At 48.4% G+C, this 16,899-nt stretch overlaps 2 protein-coding genes across 3 annotated transcripts in view; both read left to right on the top strand.

The window, feature by feature from the left end:
* The first annotated feature begins 496 nt into the window (after positions 1-496).
* On the top strand, positions 497-7,691 carry PTAFR (platelet activating factor receptor). Its single transcript, XM_051637731.1, has 2 exons — positions 497-643; positions 4,184-7,691. The coding sequence occupies exon 2, from the start codon at positions 4,239-4,241 to the stop codon at positions 5,301-5,303; it is 1,065 nt and encodes a 354-aa protein (XP_051493691.1). The 5' UTR covers positions 497-643; positions 4,184-4,238; the 3' UTR covers positions 5,304-7,691.
* A 777-nt stretch (positions 7,692-8,468) lies between these two features.
* EYA3 (EYA transcriptional coactivator and phosphatase 3) overlaps positions 8,469-16,899 on the top strand; it is a 51,946-nt gene continuing 43,515 nt past the window's right edge. For both annotated transcript variants that reach the window (XM_051637728.1, XM_051637730.1), the window contains exon 1: positions 8,469-8,554. The gene's annotated coding sequence lies outside the window, so the exon portion shown is untranslated. The remainder of the gene's footprint in view (positions 8,555-16,899) is intronic.

Raw genomic sequence — 16,899 nt, forward strand, 5'->3', positions numbered from 1 at the left:
CACTGTGGTGTCTCAGTGTCCACTGAAGGTCCCTGAGATAAAAGGAGTCTTGGGGTGTCTGGATTCCTGTGTCTGTTTAGCCCCAACAGAAGTGAGAAGCAGACTCTACTAGGGAATGAGTCTGTCCATGGGATGTATGAGTTTCCTGGCACTTCCTTTCCCTCAAGTTCAGAAGTGTAAAAGCTCTTCTGGCTTCTGCCATTCATCTCTTTGGAAGAAGGATGCTCAAATGCTGTCTAACCCTTGATCTAACCAGGGACAGAGTGGATTCCTCTTCTGCCTTTAGAGGAAAATTCATACTTTGCCCTCTTTCAGGATCATCAGAAGCAGAGATACTTTGAGGAAACAGCTCTAAGGACTTTCCAGATCTTGGCTGTGGTTAATTCCCTTTCCTCTACAGTTTATTTCTCATTTCCTTTGAGCTGATGTCACACATTTCCTCTTCCCTAGTGACACTGCAGTCATGCTGCACTTGTTCTCATTCTGGTGTCTTGTTCTTCAGAGCTGCCTGTGTGGAGACCTACCAGTCCCAGGTCAGAGAAAATAACACTTGGAAGACAGGTGGAGCATCCTCAGTAAAACACCCATGACTGCTCTAGTGAAGCTGAAGATGGACACATCGTGCTGACTCCTTTTGACTGTGGTAAGCAGAAAAATTTTTATTTTATTGGTTTAGTTATTTTATTAGTTTATTGGTACTGGTCCTCTCGGGATGTACTTTTGCTGATGGCTTAGTTTTTGTTAGCATGGTCTGTGCACCCTGCAGCCATGAGACAGTAAATCATTGTTGGGAGAGCACGGCTGCGCATCTGGGCACGTCCACCTCTAGTTCTGCATAGAACAGAGTTAATAGTATAAACCCTTTGGGGTGATTGCCTGGGGTGCTGGTGGACAAGGCAGGGGCTTGGGCTGGAGCTGCCAGGATTTTGGCAATGCAGCACAGACTGTTGCAGCAGAGAACTGGACTCACCTGCCAACCACACCCTGGGCACTGCTCCTCTTCTCCTTTCCGCTGGCATGGAGAACAGGGACATGTTTTATACAAAGGGGAAGTGCTCCAACAGTGACTGAGTGAGATCCTCCAAAGCCTGGGACTTGGAGCACTCCACAAGTATCCCAGAGGCATGAGCTTGAGCTCCTCAGGCTGAAGAGGGAAGTGAGTATTGAGTACATTTAGTGGGCATTGGTGCCACGCTCTCTTCCAGCTGTGTTTTGTAGAGTATCTGGCTTGACAAGCAAGAAGGGAAAAGCAACTCTCTTGTGATTCCCTGGAGGTCCTTGACATGGGCACTGCTCAGCCTCCTACTGTAAGGACAGATAAGCTCTACCAAGCTGTTGGGGCCAGGAGATGTCATTGCCACCTCCTTCAGCCCAGCTTTGCCAGTGATTTCTAGCAAGCTTAACAAGGTAGAGCATGTCCTTGCATTCATCGCTCCAAGTCAGAGCACAGCCCCTTTGCTCAAACCCATCTTCTGGTCAGGGCTTTGCAGTGGAGAGGAACATGCAGGTTCACCCTCCCTTCCACCCCATCTGCTAAATCTGGCAGCTGGTGGGAACCCACCAGTAAAATTCACCAGAGCTCTTGGGCAAAGTTTGGAGGCTGCTGTGCCCATGCACAGCACTAGAAACAGAGAGGGAGGTGGACAAAGCCCCACGGCACAGCCTCAAGGGACTTTGTGAGTAACAGTTGCACCTCAGTGTTGGATGTGGACACTTCTCACTAAATCTGCTAGTGGGATGAACCAACTTTACCCCCCCAACTCTTGGTATATTCAGGCCTGGTGCTACTGTAATAGAGTAGCTTTCCTTGCAAAGATTCCAGCTCCAAGCACAGAACTATTTGCTGAAGTTGGCAGATGGTCAGAACAGTGGGTTTATGATGCAGATTTGGAAAAAACTGTAATGATCTTAGGTAATTAGGACTCTTTTTTTTTGTTTGTTTGGTTGGTTTTTTTCCCCTAGTCTAACATCAGAATAATGTCTGAAACACAAAGTTCCCCATCGGTTTCTCTTGCCCTTGCACAGCCTCACTGCTTCCCTCAATGTCTGCAGCTGGTAGGTGCCCTCCTGAGCTGAGAGCTGCAAACCCTTCCAACTGGTGTATGTTCCCACCAGAGGTGGTCCCCCCATGGGTCAGACAGCCAGGCTTAGACACAGGCATTTAAGGCCACATTGTGACAATTACTAGTTTTCCTCTGTAGATGAAGGTGTGGAAACAGATCCATGAGATGACCAGTAGGACTTGCTTTGGGTCCTGCATGAGTCAAAGGTAGAGCAGGGAACAGAGTGTGGGCCCCTGCCTGCTCTGGGACCTCTCTGCAGGGCAGCAGGGGGTGACATGTTACTCCTCGGGGATGTAACCAGATCCCGAGGTGTCACAGCCCATCCCCACCTCCTGGCTATCACCACCTGAACCAGCTCCTACCCCTGAGAGATCAGTGGGATCTCAGCAGGGTGGCAGAGGTCAAGGTGAAAGAGGACAGATACATGTGTCACCTGGCCAGCTACTAGTACTGTCACAGCTACTTGTTAGTTCACATGGAACATGGTTTAAAAACACTCAGCCTGCAGTGCTGCCCAGCATGCAGCAGCCTGTGAAGGTCCAAGGACAAGCTGTGGATATCTGTATTGTCATGTTCTTAGGGGACCTGTGAGGGGTGAGGAGGGACAGGCTCGAGAACATGGCTGTTGCCTTCCTCTCCAAACAACTGGAAAGAAGCACCAAGGGGTATGCAGAGTTTTCTGAAGAAAAGGAGTGTTTTCTTAACCTAGAGCTGAGTTCCCTATTTGCAGGGGAAAATCTCAAATGTGCAATTGTGTAAATGAGGAACCAGCACATGGGTACAAGGAGAAACTGAAGCCAGAGAGGGTGGGATGAGGGTTCATGCCACTGTCTGCTGTTGAGGAAGATCTGCCTTCTCAGGAGGCTGCAGGCTTTGAGGGAAAAGGCCTGTTGTGGGGGCTGGCAGAGCTGTGCAAGCACTTCACAGTGTGCAGCACCCAGTGTTCCCCTTGTAGCTCACACAAGAAGCTCAGGCTTCCACCATTCCCTGGTGGTACACTCTACTCGCTCTCAAGGGAAACCACCATGTTGTCTGCAAATTAGGTTAAAAAAGCAGCAAGTTTCCATCAGTGAGAAGCCCTGGTGTTCATGCTGGTGGCTCAAACTGCTTTACCTGCATTAGCCCATTATGTTCCCGTGAAGGAAGCAAGAGAGAAAAACAAGCAAATCTGCAGGGCTGTGTCATGAAGAGGTGGCTGCCCAGCATCAGGAGTTGGCACTGGAGCCAAGGACAGGCCTGTACATTCTCTGGATGGTGACGGCAGCAGGTTCAAGTATACAAGGGATTTGACTGTGTCCTTGTAAATCTGAGACAAGAACATGTACAGTATTGATGATGCAGAGATTTGATACGTCCAAACTGCAGGTAGGATTTGAAGAAATACAAACTGAGGTGGAGGCTGGTAATATTAAAAACCAGATAGTGTCTCTTCAGGGACAGTGTTTGGCAGCAGCCTCACCAGTGACACAGGAAAGCACAGAACTGCTGCTGCTGCTGACACTTGCATTTGATGCAGGTGTGGTAGGGGGGAAAAAAAGTGAGACAGATGGTTTAAAACCAACTTGAATTAAAAATGATGGCATGACAGAAAACAGCCAGGACTTTAAGAGAGATCAACTGTAGTTAAAAATCAACAGTGTTCCACAAAACATCACCCTTTAGGATTAGTGACTCAGCTATTACATTGTTCACTGAGAAAGAAGACTGAGAGCCCTGGTAGCCTAAGAAGTGAATGTGAGATCCTCTGGTGCCTTCAACCAAGAAAACAAATAGAATCCTTACAAGTCTAAGAAGGGAAATGTCAGAAAACAACAAATAGAGGGTGACTGGAAATGACACGTGTGAGACATTTTTACCAGCTATTGTTTCCTTTGTGGAATTTCTCAGTAAAGATAAATGTGGGCAAGTTAGAAAGCCTTAGGAAACAGAGGAGGGAAAAGAGACAGAAAATCTTTTCGCTTATAGGAAAAGATTAGGGGGACAGAGCAGGTGTCCATGGGTGGATCCCAGACATGGAGCAGCACTCCTGCGGTCACATTTCCCGTGGAAAAGGAAAGGTCAGGTGTGGCTTAGCAGTGTCACCCTTACCAACCAGCTCATCTCATGCTTCATGTTTTTAGGTAAGAAGAAAAGCGACGGCAGGAAATTCTCCTTCGTACGTGCCCGCTCAGCACCATGATGTCTGGAAAGGGTAAAGGTGGGGCTGATGGTGCTGGTGTTTCCAACATTTCATGCCACATAGACTCAGAGTTTCGCTACAACCTCTTCACCGTTTTCTACAGCATCATCTTCATTCTCGGCTTTGTTGCCAACTGCTACGTGCTCTGGATTTTCAGCCACATTTACCCCATGAAGAAACTCAATGAAATCAAGATATTCATGGTGAATCTGACAGTAGCTGACCTGCTCTTCTTGGTTACGATGCCAATGTGGATTGTTTACTATCACCACCATGGAGACTGGATCATGCCTGAGTTCCTCTGCAGCGTGGCTGGCTGTTTATTTTTCGTTAACACCTACTCCTCTGTTGCCTTCCTGATGGTCATCACCTACAATCGGTACCAAGCTGTGACTAACCCCATTAAAGCTGCTCAGTTTACTACCCAGAGAAGAGGTATCTACTTATCAGCAGCTATCTGGATCATAATAGTGGGCAGCTCTTTGTATTACCTTTTTGACAATAATACTAATCAAGAGGAAATCAATTCGAAGAATTTCACGCGGTGCTTTGAGCGCTATGACTCTTCTGAAGGTGTTTCAGCTGTTCTTGCAATTCATGTCATCATTTGTGTCCTCTTCTATATCATTTTCCTTTTTATACTAGGCTGGAACATCATCATTATCAGGACCCTGTTCTCCAAATCAGTGCAGCCAAGGAAGAATGCTCACGTGAAGCAAAGGGCGCTCTGGATGGTGTGCACAGTGCTGGCTGTGTTCAGCATAAGCTTCGTTCCTCACCACATCGTGGACCTGCCCTGGACCCTGACAGTTCTGGAGCAGTGGCAGAAGGAAAACTGTCAGTTGCGCCAACAACTCAACGATGCTCACCAGGTGACTTTGTGCCTCCTGAGTATGAACTGTGTGTTGGATCCAATCATCTACTGCTTCCTCACCAAGAAGTTTCAAAAGCATCTTTCAGAAAACCTGAAAAGCATGAAAGGGAGTCGCAAGTGCTCCAGGCAAACCACGGACACAGTGCTTGAGGGCACCATTCACCAAGAGGATGCCATCATGATCTAGGGTTCTGTTTGCAGGCTGAGAGGCATGAACTAGTCACTCAAGAAGAGGCACTGAGGGACACAGCAGAGGACCAGGATATTATGTTTCCTTTTTCCCATTAGGCAGAAGAATGGACGCTCGTTTCTTCTACCATGTGCAACTGGTAGAACTGGAACCTGTAATGATCTGGCAGAAAAGCACCTCCTGGATGGGCTGATGTTCTCACAGCTCAGACAATACACTTTTACATGAAAGAAGTGTGTCATTGAGTCTCTGCAGTGAGCAGCTAGGAGCTTAGTGCACTGAAATTATCCATTCTGTCAGCCCGGATAGCACTGTCCCTGGTCCTTTGCCTGCCCAGCTCCCAAGAAGCTCCCAGCAGCAGAGCTGCAAGAGTTTTCTGAAAAACCTGGAAGAAAAGACTGAGCTGCTAGCATCATCAGGTGACTTTTCTAAGAAGCTTGCATGGTTCTGTGAAGAGACTCTGAGCTGAAGAAGCTCTTGAGTGGCTAGAAGGCACGAAGTCTGAGGAGTTCCTCAAAGCCATCAAAGAAGAGATCTGCACCCCTGATCCCCTCTTACCTACTCACGTGTTCTGCTGGGGTCCATACTTGACAGATGTCTGGGAGCTGCCATTACAAACTTTTTGCCTTTGCTCTCAGCTCTTGAATCAGTCAAGTAACTAGTAAGCAAGACACAGAAGAGAACTTGGCAGAGCCTCAGTCCCCATCCCCAGACCAGCACTATATCCAAAGGGGACTGTTGTCTGCCCTGGCCTCTTGTATGAGAGTTGAACTGGAAAACCAGTGGTCTCTTGCACACAATTTAGTAATTTTTGGCTGAATCCATGTGTCTGTGGAGATCCAGTCTCACTTTGGAGGCTCCAGATAACAGAAGATTATTGTCAGCACAGACATTACAATAAGAAAAAGCTTAAAATGCTTCAGCATCTTATTTATTTAAATGTGGGTTGCAGCAAGCAACTGTACCTCATTCTGTACCCCAGCTTTTCTATTTCTGCTGTGAAGAGGTGAAGCTGACTAGTTCTTGAGATCCTACCAAAAGTGAAGCCATAGGTCAGGTCGTGGCTGCTTTCTGAGTGCACCAGTGATGCCAGACGTGTCACTCATGCACTTGGACAAGCCTGGAACCTCCTGACTCAGGGCTGGCTGCCTGCACTGGGGCCGAGGTCAACATGGCTTTTCAGGGCTGCTGAATTCTCTTACCAATCACGAGATACTTGAGGTTCCTTTTGTGCCCCAAATTGCTCAATCCAGCACAGGAAATTGGGTGGGGAAGGGAACTTACTTGTTTTCGTAACAGCTTTTAGTTCCCTAAGCAACACAGGAGAGTCTGGTTGGCAACAGAAGCCTGACCTGTGACATTATCAGTATGCAGGGCAGCAGCTCTCCCACACCCATCAGAGCATTACAAGGCAAACATGGAAGATCTCAAGTCTTTTCAAAGATAGGATGAATGTTTGTATCAGATTTTGCCTTTATTCCATGGAGATACAGGTCCAACATATCCTATGTATCTCCTGAAGATCCTCAGGGAGCTTTTCTGCTCATCTGTGCAAATGAGCAAAAGAACTAAGATGTTTCTTTCTCTGCTGCCACCTGCCAGGGCCACCCATGTGCTGTGTTCAGTGCCAGAGGAAAGAATCTGATCACAAAGTGACTTCATTTCCTTCCTGGTCCTATAAAGGCCACCCATAAAAAAACACCTGCTGGCACCTCTGAGCAGAGAAACTTCCTCCCTGACCAAGCCTCTCAGCTTTGCCCTTGAATCTGCAGTTATCCAAGCCCCAGCACACAGCCAGGAGGGCAATTTCTGTCATGGAAAAGCTGAAATCCCACTTGCTGGAGGAACCTGCCCCTGCCCTCCCCAGATGGCACGTTCTGAGGAGCTCCTGGAGCTGCAGGTGGTGTGGAGCTTTCCTCTCCTTCCCTTGCCACAGTGGAGCTCTCTTGCTTCACAGTCCACAGAGCACTGAACAGTGTGACAGCTCTTAGAGGAAATGGAACGGGACTTTACGGGCAGGTCTGTTAAACATGTGATCCTCTCCTACTGCTTCCTGGTAAGTTTGCAACAGAGTTGACAATTTAGGCTACTTACTGTGGGTAAATAAGATGCTTTACTCCCCAGAAAACAGCTGAAAGGCCAGATGGGCTCAGACAGCAAATGTGAACTTGCATCTAAGGAAGAGTAAGTGGAGGAAGAAGCCCTGAGGGCACTCGAGGAGGCTGTGTTGCAGTCATTAAGTCAGTAACAATGTGCCTCTAAAAACTAGTCTGAACTTTTGCTTCTGTTCCTGGAATTACTTTCTGGGTTTTACCACAATGCTGCATTACTCTGCTTTACTTTACAATAAAATGGATCCTCAAAAGTTCTTTTAAATAAAGCCTGTTTCCCAAATGATTTGCCCTTTAACTTCTCCCAGCTTCTCATCTTTCTGCATTTATACCCAAGGGAAAACCCTCAGTACCAGCTTGATTTTTTTGGTGCTGTTTCTTTTTAAGAAACACCAAGTGAGCCCTTGGGAGAGATGAAATTAAAGGCTGAGCAAACTTTTACGTGCGAGAAAGGGGAAAGAAACAACTTTAGAGGAAACAACTTCTGTAAAACCTGCTCTCCAGACGCCGCCGCAGCCGCAGCTCTGCCCGGCGCCGGCGGGAGCTGCTCCCGGGGCGGGCCCGGGGCCGCGGCGAGCAGGGACCGGATTCAAGCACTGAACGGGTAGGCGAGGTTATGGCAGGGGAGCCGGGTTAGGTTGGACCTGATGGTCCCATCGCCCAGAGGGACTCACAGACTCACCAAGGCTGGAAAAGACCTTTAAGGGCATCGAGTCCAGCCCGACCTGACACCCCCACATCTCCAGAGCGTGGCTCCAAGTGCCACCCCCAGCCTGTCCCTGGACACCCCCAGGGCTGGTGCCTCCCCCGCTGCCCCGGGCAGGGATCCCGTGACTCGGGGCTTCCAATGCCCGCAGTGAACAGCCCCGGCGGGGCGGCAGCCAACGGAACCGCGACGGAAACGGAAGGAGCCGCGGGGCCGGGCAGCGCCCCCTGACCCCCCCGGACCCCCCGGTCCCTCCTGCCCCCCCAGGCCCGTTCCCGGTTCCCGGTTCCGGGGCGGCCCCGCCGCGCGCCGCTGCCGTCACTTCCGTCGCTGCCCGCTCCGCTTCCGGGCGGCGCGGGCGGGGCAGGCCGGGCCGCTGCCATGTCCGCCGCGGGACGCGCTCCCGGGCCCGGCTGCGGAGCCGCCTCTCGGTAAGAGCCCGCCGAGGGAGGGCGGTGCGCGGCCCCCCCGCTGCCCCGGTGTCCCTGCCCCGGTGTCCCTGCCCCGGTGCCCCTGCCCCGGTGTCCCTGCCCGCCTCGGGCCGCGCCCGGCGGGGCCGAGCTCGGCGGCCGCGGGGGGAGGGGGCGACGCGTGTGTGGAGGGTCGGGTCCTGCCGGGGCGCGGGGCGCGGTCCCGGCCCCCCCGGCGCTGGGCCTGCCCTGCGGGGCTGGTGGGAAGCGCCGGGAGCTGCAGGGACCCGGGGGCAGCGCCCGGTGCCGGGAACCAGGAAGGGCCGACCCGGGGACCGGGGCTGCGACCGGGGCCGGCAGCAGCTTCGGCTCAGGGCAGAGTTACTGACCGATCAGACCGTACCTGTCACAGCTTGGGGTTCTTCATCACCTCGTGCTGTGATCCCGCTTGTGCGGTTCTGCAGTGCGGGGTTTGCCGTGCGGGCGGTGCCGTGCAGGGACATCTCACTGCTCTGCGGGGCAGCTGAGGTTAAGGTCCCACAAGCCATTACCTTACGAGCCGTTACATTAATTACTTCAGAGTATCTTTCTGCAGCTTTCATCTTCTCAGCTCTGCCATGCAACCTCAGCGGCAGTTATGACACCCTGGTCACAGTATTGCTGGGTTTTTGTGACACATTGGATTGAAAAGCTATCACTGCCCTGTATGAGATGGATGCAATAGCTGTCATAATTTCTGAGTAATCTGAGACTTTGGAAGGATTTACACCTTCTCGAAGCACTGCCCTGTAAATATCAGATGTTAAGTTTTGAATTTAATACACTGGAGTACATTTTTAAAAATTAATTTCCATGTGTTGTGTTGATGGGTTGGAGTACCTCTACAGCACAATAATGAATGATTTGCTAGCTTTTGTTTATCAAATACTAGTTATACTAGTTATATGACTAAACAGAAAACTGGATAAAATATATTGACATATTTTAATTCAATGAAAAGCCTAGAAAGTGGTGTGTGTTCCCGTGTGCAAGTCGTGTTACGCATCAAGATTCAAAGCTTGAAGCAGATCATGTGTCATTGTGGACATAAGTAACTCAGTGCTTGTATTCTTAGTTACCAGAAATAGGATTCTTTTTTTCTTTTTCCCTCCCTGCAAGTCTGTGCTGTTTTCTGTTCCCTGAAAGGTGCTCTTAGAAAATGAATGTTTGTTAAAACTGTGATCAAAAAAGGAGCTGTCAGGATGGAGATGTACAGAAAACTTTTGAGGCCTTAAATGGAATTGTGTCAGGGTTGAACAACTTGGTATTTTCTGGCTGAAACCAGCCATGTGTGCAGGCAGCTCAGCTCCAGGCAGGAGTGTCTCCTGCTGCAGCTCCTGGTGGCTTTATCACCTCAACCATGAGTAGTGGCACAGACTGGTCAGTTATAAGTTGAGGAAAGTCTTCAGCTTTTTCCTGCTTTGTATTATCATTAATTTATTATCTTCCTTTCATCCTAGTTTGTCTCAAAGTTTTTCCTTTCATGGGTTAAAGGGCAGCAAAAGGAGCATCTGTTCAGCAGTAGCTGCTCTGTAGCAGTGATCGGGGGATGGTTCATGTGGATGCTGTGGCTGGAGACACTTCAGTACTTGAGCAGGTAGCTTCAAATCCTTCCTTGCAGCCACCTCCTGAGCTCCAGTGAAGGTGCTGCCACAAGGGGTCAGATCTCCTACGGCGATACCCAAACCTGGTGTCTAGGAGTGTTGAGTGCAGAAAACAGTGCATGGCTTTGCAGGCTTTTCAGGGTGTGCTGTCATTTTGATCTACACCAGTCACTGCTCTCTTGTCTTTTCCAGGTTGTCACCAATCAGTCCCATAACTGGGCAGTACAAATAGAAAACAAGCTTTGTATTTAGAAAAATAATTTAGTAATATGATGAAGCTGATCTGGAACTTCTTCCATCTCTGAGATAAACTCTTGAAGTTAAAGGTGTGGCTAGTCTAATTTCAGAGTTGATGGAACAGTTCTTCAGCTCTGCAGAAGCTGAATTTCCTCTGAGGTAATACCAATCTACAGAGCTATTCTGACATTCCAAGAGCTTTCTTCTGAGGCTTGAAGTTTATGTTGTTTGAGTTCTGACAGTCCTGTTCTCAGAGTCACCAGCTGGAACATAACACAAGGTGTATGGCAGCTTTACCTTGGGTGGTTGTTCATATTTCCATAAATACCAAACTGTCACATGTAATTCCATTTTGAAGATCCTACAAATCAGTCTCATACTAATGTCTTTTCTGTGCCGATTTTTTTGTTCTGTTTAGAAAGCGTAAGAAGTTCTTCCTGAAATATGAGCATTTAAAGATGATTGGGGAGAAAAAAGCATATTCAGGACCAGGTTCATTAGAAAAAGTAGATGGCTAATTATTCTTTAGAGCAGAAAAGAAAGTGGCAGCTGTTTCCAAAACCATACGGAAATATTCTGAATTATGCTTGATCACTGGTTTCCTGTATAAATTTCCCCACGCTGCTTTTTTGCGAAAGGCATAGCTGTTCTACCGTTGGGGAGAATACTGTCCCAGAAGACAGCTCTGTTAGTTCAAGGGTTTGAAGTTTAACATAGAAGTCTGGTCCCATTTCACACACAGAATCCCACAATATTAGGGGTTGGAAGGGACCTCCAAAGATCATCGAGTCCAACCCCCTGCCAGAGCAGAACCCAAACTAGGGCAGGTCACTCAGAAAGGCATCCAGACAGGTCTGGAAAGTCTCCAGAGAAGGAGACTCCACAACCTCTCTGGGCAGCCTGTCCCAGGGCTCTGTCACCCTCACAGGAAAGAAGTTCTTGCTCAGGTTGAGGTAGAACTTCCTGGGCTCCAGTTTGAATCCATTGCCCCTCATCCTGTCCCAGGGCACAAGTGACAAGAGGTTGTCCCTGCCTTCATGATGCCCTCATGTATTTATAGACATTATTTAGATCCTCAGTCTTCTCTTCTCTAGACTGAACAGCCCCAGGTCTCTCAGGCTTTCCTCATCAGGCGGGTGTTCCAGTCTCTTAACCATCCTTGTAGCCTCCCTTGGACTCTCTCCAGTAGATCCCTGTCCCTCTTGAACTGGGGAGCCCAGAACTGAACACAACACTCCCAAGTGAGATCTCATCAGGGCCGAGTAGAGGGGGAGGAGAACCTCCCTAGACCTGCTGGGCACATACTTGCATTATATCTGGTGTTTTGTTCGATACCTTCATAAGAGCTCTTGAAATTTCAGAAGCCATTACCTTGGTTATTCTGTGTACTTTAAATCCCCATTTCTTATCCATCCAGAACTTTCAGGGTGCAGGGAGAGGAGCTGGCCTTTCTAGAAGATGAAGGGACTCAGAGATAACAGGGACTATTTTTTAATTCTTCATTATCTTGGTGGGTATTCTGGAGAGCTTTAGATACACACAGGGTTAAATTATTATTTTTTTTCTACTGTATTGTTTCTACTGTATTGTAGTCATTTCTCATGCCAACCCTGCTGCTATGAGCTCTCTGAGTATCAGGAAAAAGTAATCCTGGCTTAAAAAAAAAAGGCAGTTTTAAAATACCCACTCTTGCCTGATCTGAAGTAAGCCACAAAGTCCCCATGTCAGTGATACCACTTCTATTAGCAATTTAAAATAAGATGTCAAAAGTAGTATGACAATTGTCTGAATTATTAATCTGTGTAGTAGCTTTCCAGGATCTAAAGAATTTAACTTTATGCTGAAGAAATAAGAGCACCAAGTTGATGAGTAAGTTTCTCCAATCTGAGTGAAATGGCCTTTTTTGTGGATGCTATTACAAAACCTGTATATAATTGGCCTTTACTGAAAATGCTTGATCTTTTCAGAAAAAAACTTCTTTATTGTGAGCCCTGAGACAGGCTGCCCAGAGAGGTGGTGGAGTCTCCTGCTCTGGACACATTCAAACCGCATCTGGACATGTCCCTGTGTGATGTGCTCTGGCAGGGAGGCTGGACTGGATGATCTTTTGAGGTCCCTTCCAGCCTCTAAGATTCTGTAATTCTGTGATTTCCGAGCTACCAGAATCCAATATATGTCATGCAGCTTCTTTTTCCAAGGAGGGAAGTAAAAAGTAGACTAGTTCAAGAGAGTTTTTGGCATACTCCATTAACTGGAATAGTTAGAGTCAAAGATGAGGGCCCTGTGGGGAATGCTGGGATGTTGACAGATTTTGGAGCTAAAAGGCAGCAGCAAATACTGTACACTGTTGTTTCTCACAGGTCACCTGGTACCTATGGTAAGCAAGAAGATACTAATTTTTTGTACTTTTGTTTAGCCTGAAGGTGTGTGTGTCATCTTCTGGTTCTGCCACACTTCAGTCCTGTCACTGGCCCAGGCCCTCACTGCCCCAGGGTCATGGTCACTCACCTATCTGCATTCACTTTGTGTTCTAGATTTTCTGCAGTTATCATCAACCTCTGAACATACAGCACTATATTTGCTAGGATTTATCTTTCGTCTGGTTGGGGATTAATTCTCAGTTACAAGATCTGAGGAAAATGTATTTATACATTGGATGGATGAGTTTAAAAAAAAACAAAACAGACGCAAAAATAAACAAACAAAAAAACCACTGAAAAACAACCAAAATAAACCCCGCAAAATCCCTTGGTGGCCTTCAGTGCTCTCTGTTAACCCCTGTTAGCTGTTTTGGTGCTCTTTGTATGAAATACACACAAACCCACTATCACTCCCCCCCCATAAAGCTGATGTCACCACTGGGGCTGCAGGGCTGGCCCTGGGGAAGTCCCAGCCTGGGCTCCTGGAGTCAGTGGCAGATGGGAGCTGGGTGCAGGAACACACAGGTTGAGATAAAAGGCAGAGGAACGGAGTCCTTCCAGGACACCAGCCGTGGCTGAAGAGACCCTGATCCTTGTGATCCCTCAGATTTATCCTGAGTTTGAGGTGTATGGGATGAAATACTGTGTTTGGACAATCTTGGTCACCTGTCTGGTCCACTGCTCCCCAAAGGAGGGTCACAGCTCTGACCCCTTTACTGCCTTTTGTTTCCAGAGCATGAGCAGTTTAGCGGAACCAAGCCATGACCTTGGTTCTGCATGTCATTCTCCAGCAGGAACTATAAACATAGTGTTGTCAGTCCTAGAAGCAGATACTGACTGAAAAACACGCTGTTAATTTCATCAAGTGCAGCTACTTAAAAGAGACTTAACTGAAAAGTAAAATTACTAGAAAGAAAATCAGTTGTACCTTGGCTCAAACCAGGACACTATGTTTCCCCAAGTTTGGAGGAGAGGTTCACAATCAATGGGAAGCTGGTGAAAGCATAGATTTACAGAAAGATTTGGGCTGCAGAGGACTTAATGAGGTAGCCTGCTTCAGTCTCCTGCTCATAGCATGTAGGTTGTTCAGGGTCTAGTTCACTTTCATTTTGAAAATGTGCAAGACTGGACATTTCACCACTCACACAGTGAAGAAAATTTTCCAGTTGAACTGGAATTTTCCGTGTCGCAATTTGTGACTGTTTTCTCTTTCTGTAGGCATTCGAGATGAGTCTGGCTCTGTTTTTCCTGTATCTTTGTGGCCTAGCTTGAGAGAAGCCTTGCTCACTGCCAGGGCTCATGGGTGACTCATGTCGAACTTCTTCACCAGGATCTTCAGTTTCTTTCCTGCAGAACTGTGACCTCTCAGTTTGTTCCCAGCCTGCCCTGTTGTATGGGTTTGCTGCATCTGTAGGGCAGCATATAGCATGTGCCTTTGTTGAACTTCATGAGGTTCCTGCTAGCCTACTTTTCCAGCATGTCACAGTCCATCTGTATGGCAGTTCTGCTTTTCAGGCATGTGGACTGTACCCGCTGGTTTGGTCTTACCCCTAGACTTTTTTAAGAGCTGTTCTGTCCCATTCCACTGGTCATAATTAAGATATCCACTATCAGCTCTTGTAGGTGGCTTTTTGTTAGCCACCACTCATTAGTTTGTAGAACTGTAATCACAGTCCTTTGGATGTGGCAGCACAGAGTTGTTCATCCACCAGGTAGTCTGTCCATAATTTATACCTGCCCAGTGTGGCTGCAGGGATGCTGAAGGACTCCATGTTACTAAAATTGAGATGCAGAATAATTTACAGCTCTCTTCCTTCCACAGAGCCAAACATTTAATCAGAGAAGGCAGGTTGGCCAGGCACCATTTGCCTTTGATGGATCTGTGCTGGTTGTTCCCAGTCACTTTCTTGAACTTCAGGTGTGTGGGAATAGTCTCCAGATGGATTTGCTCCACAGTCCCCCAAGACACTGAGTCAAGTCTGACTGGCCTTTCCCTTATTGCCTGTTTCAAAAGTGATATTTGCCCTGTTGCAAATCAGTCACCTCTTCCTGTCATGGTCTGGGCCCAACAGGACAACAAAAAACCAGCCCCGTGGCCACTCACTTGACTCCCCTCCCCCACACACCCTGGGATGGGGAGGACAAACCCAACTAGAAGCTCATGGGTCAAGACAAAGGACAAGGAGGGTTCTTCCGACTGAGGTCCCGGGCAAAACAGACTCAACTTGGGGAAAAATAGTAATTTCACACTAATCAAACACACGCAGGACACAGATACACACAGAGCAGGGCTCAAGTATGTTACCCCTCCCTTCTTCCTGGGCCCAAATCCCTTTGTTCCCAGTTTCTCTCCCTCCTTCTCCCCAGCAGCACAGGGGGATGGGGTTTAGAGTCAGTTCACAGGCTGCTGGTTCCTGCTGCTCCTTCCTTCTCAGGAATGATTCCTCACAGTCCTGCCCTGCTTCCCCATGGGGTCCCTCCATGGCAGAGTCCTCCACCAACCTCTCCTCCATGAGTCCTTCCCACCAGGCCCGGAGATGCTCCAGCACTGCCCACAGAGTCATGGGGGCTTCGGGAACAGGGGCTGGGCTCCCCTGGCCCGGGGGCTTCCACAGCTGCATCATCTGAGTCCACTGACAGCACATCCACATTTGCCCCTCCTGGAGCTTTCAGGGAATGTTCCACCATGCTCCTCCATGAATGCAGGGGGAAAGTTGCCATCTTCCCATGGGCTGCAGGGGATCTTCTACTTGGGCAGTTTCTTCCCCCTCTTCTTCATCAGCCTCGGGATCTTCACCCCAGCACTGCTGTCACTTCTCCAGCTCAGCTCAGCTTTTCTCTGCTTCTCACTCTCTGCTCTCAGGTTTTATATCAGATCTTTTATATGTTAATCACAAAGCCATATCTATTATCTTTCAAAGATGTGGCCTTGGCCACCTGAGCTGGGGGAGCTTTTAGTACCTGCTTACAGGAGCCACCCCTGGGGCCTATCCCCACTACCAAAACTATGTCAGAACCAAACCAGCACACACTGATACGACCTTTCAAAGTGATAGAAAGCAGCTCCTTCACCATCCTGTTTGGTCTTACGGACTTTCATGTGCGCAGCTTCCTTAAGACAGTCTCAGTCTTCCTGTACCATATGGTGTCTGGGAGCAGCAGGGACATGCTAGTGTGGCAGCAAGCCAGACAGCAGTGGTGGCCTCACCAGCCAGGTACAGTGCCTCAGGAGCCATGGGGTAGGCAGGGTGAGTCAGACAATGGCAGGTAGCTGGGTTAAGGCCAGAGCCCGGTTTGGCAGATGCATCCATAGTGAAGCAGCTCTGAGGTGAAGGCAGGAAGTAAAGTATATAGCTTAGGTGAGAGATACAGCTTAAAAGCAGCTCCTGAAGCAGGGAGTGATGACCTTTGCTGAAGTCTTCCATAGACCTTTCTGGAAAAGCTGTCCCCAGCATCACCCAGTGTGCCATCTTGGCCCTGAACCTAGCTAACCAAGCCCCCAGGAAGAGGAATATCTGCTGGGGGCCCTGACAGGTGGCACGTTCTTCCTTTAAGCTCTGCCACATGGCACAAGGACTTGGGAGAGCTGAGAGCAGACCTTGATGATAAAGCTTGAAGCAAGGAGGACATTGCATACTGCAGCCTTTCCTACCGTATCACATTACCACTTAAAAAAGTTATCTCTGATACATTGAGAAATGACTTTTGTTCACCCCGCCATGTTGTCCTCGCAGCAGATACTGGAATGTGGTCTACGATCACTAGATTTCTTCAGCTGTTTAAGGACAGCTTAATTCACTTCTTGACAGAGGATCTGTAGTGGGCAGTCACCACCATAGTCCCGTTTTCTTTACTAACCTTCTTATTCCGACTGTGCAAGATTATTAGAGGTCTGTCCGTCATCCCATAACACAGCTGGTTTGTCTGAGTGTTTTTGTTACCCTTTCTTACATGTGCTGTCCCCTACTTTGTGGGTATCCCCTGACAAACCCAGTTTTGACTCTGACTCTGTTACTGAGCCCAGGGAGCAGAGGACAGAGTCAATTCACAGGTCACTTCAAAGGTG

Source organism: Apus apus, chromosome 21 (genome assembly GCF_020740795.1).
Source record: "Apus apus isolate bApuApu2 chromosome 21, bApuApu2.pri.cur, whole genome shotgun sequence".
Lineage (NCBI taxonomy): Eukaryota > Metazoa > Chordata > Aves > Apodiformes > Apodidae > Apus > Apus apus.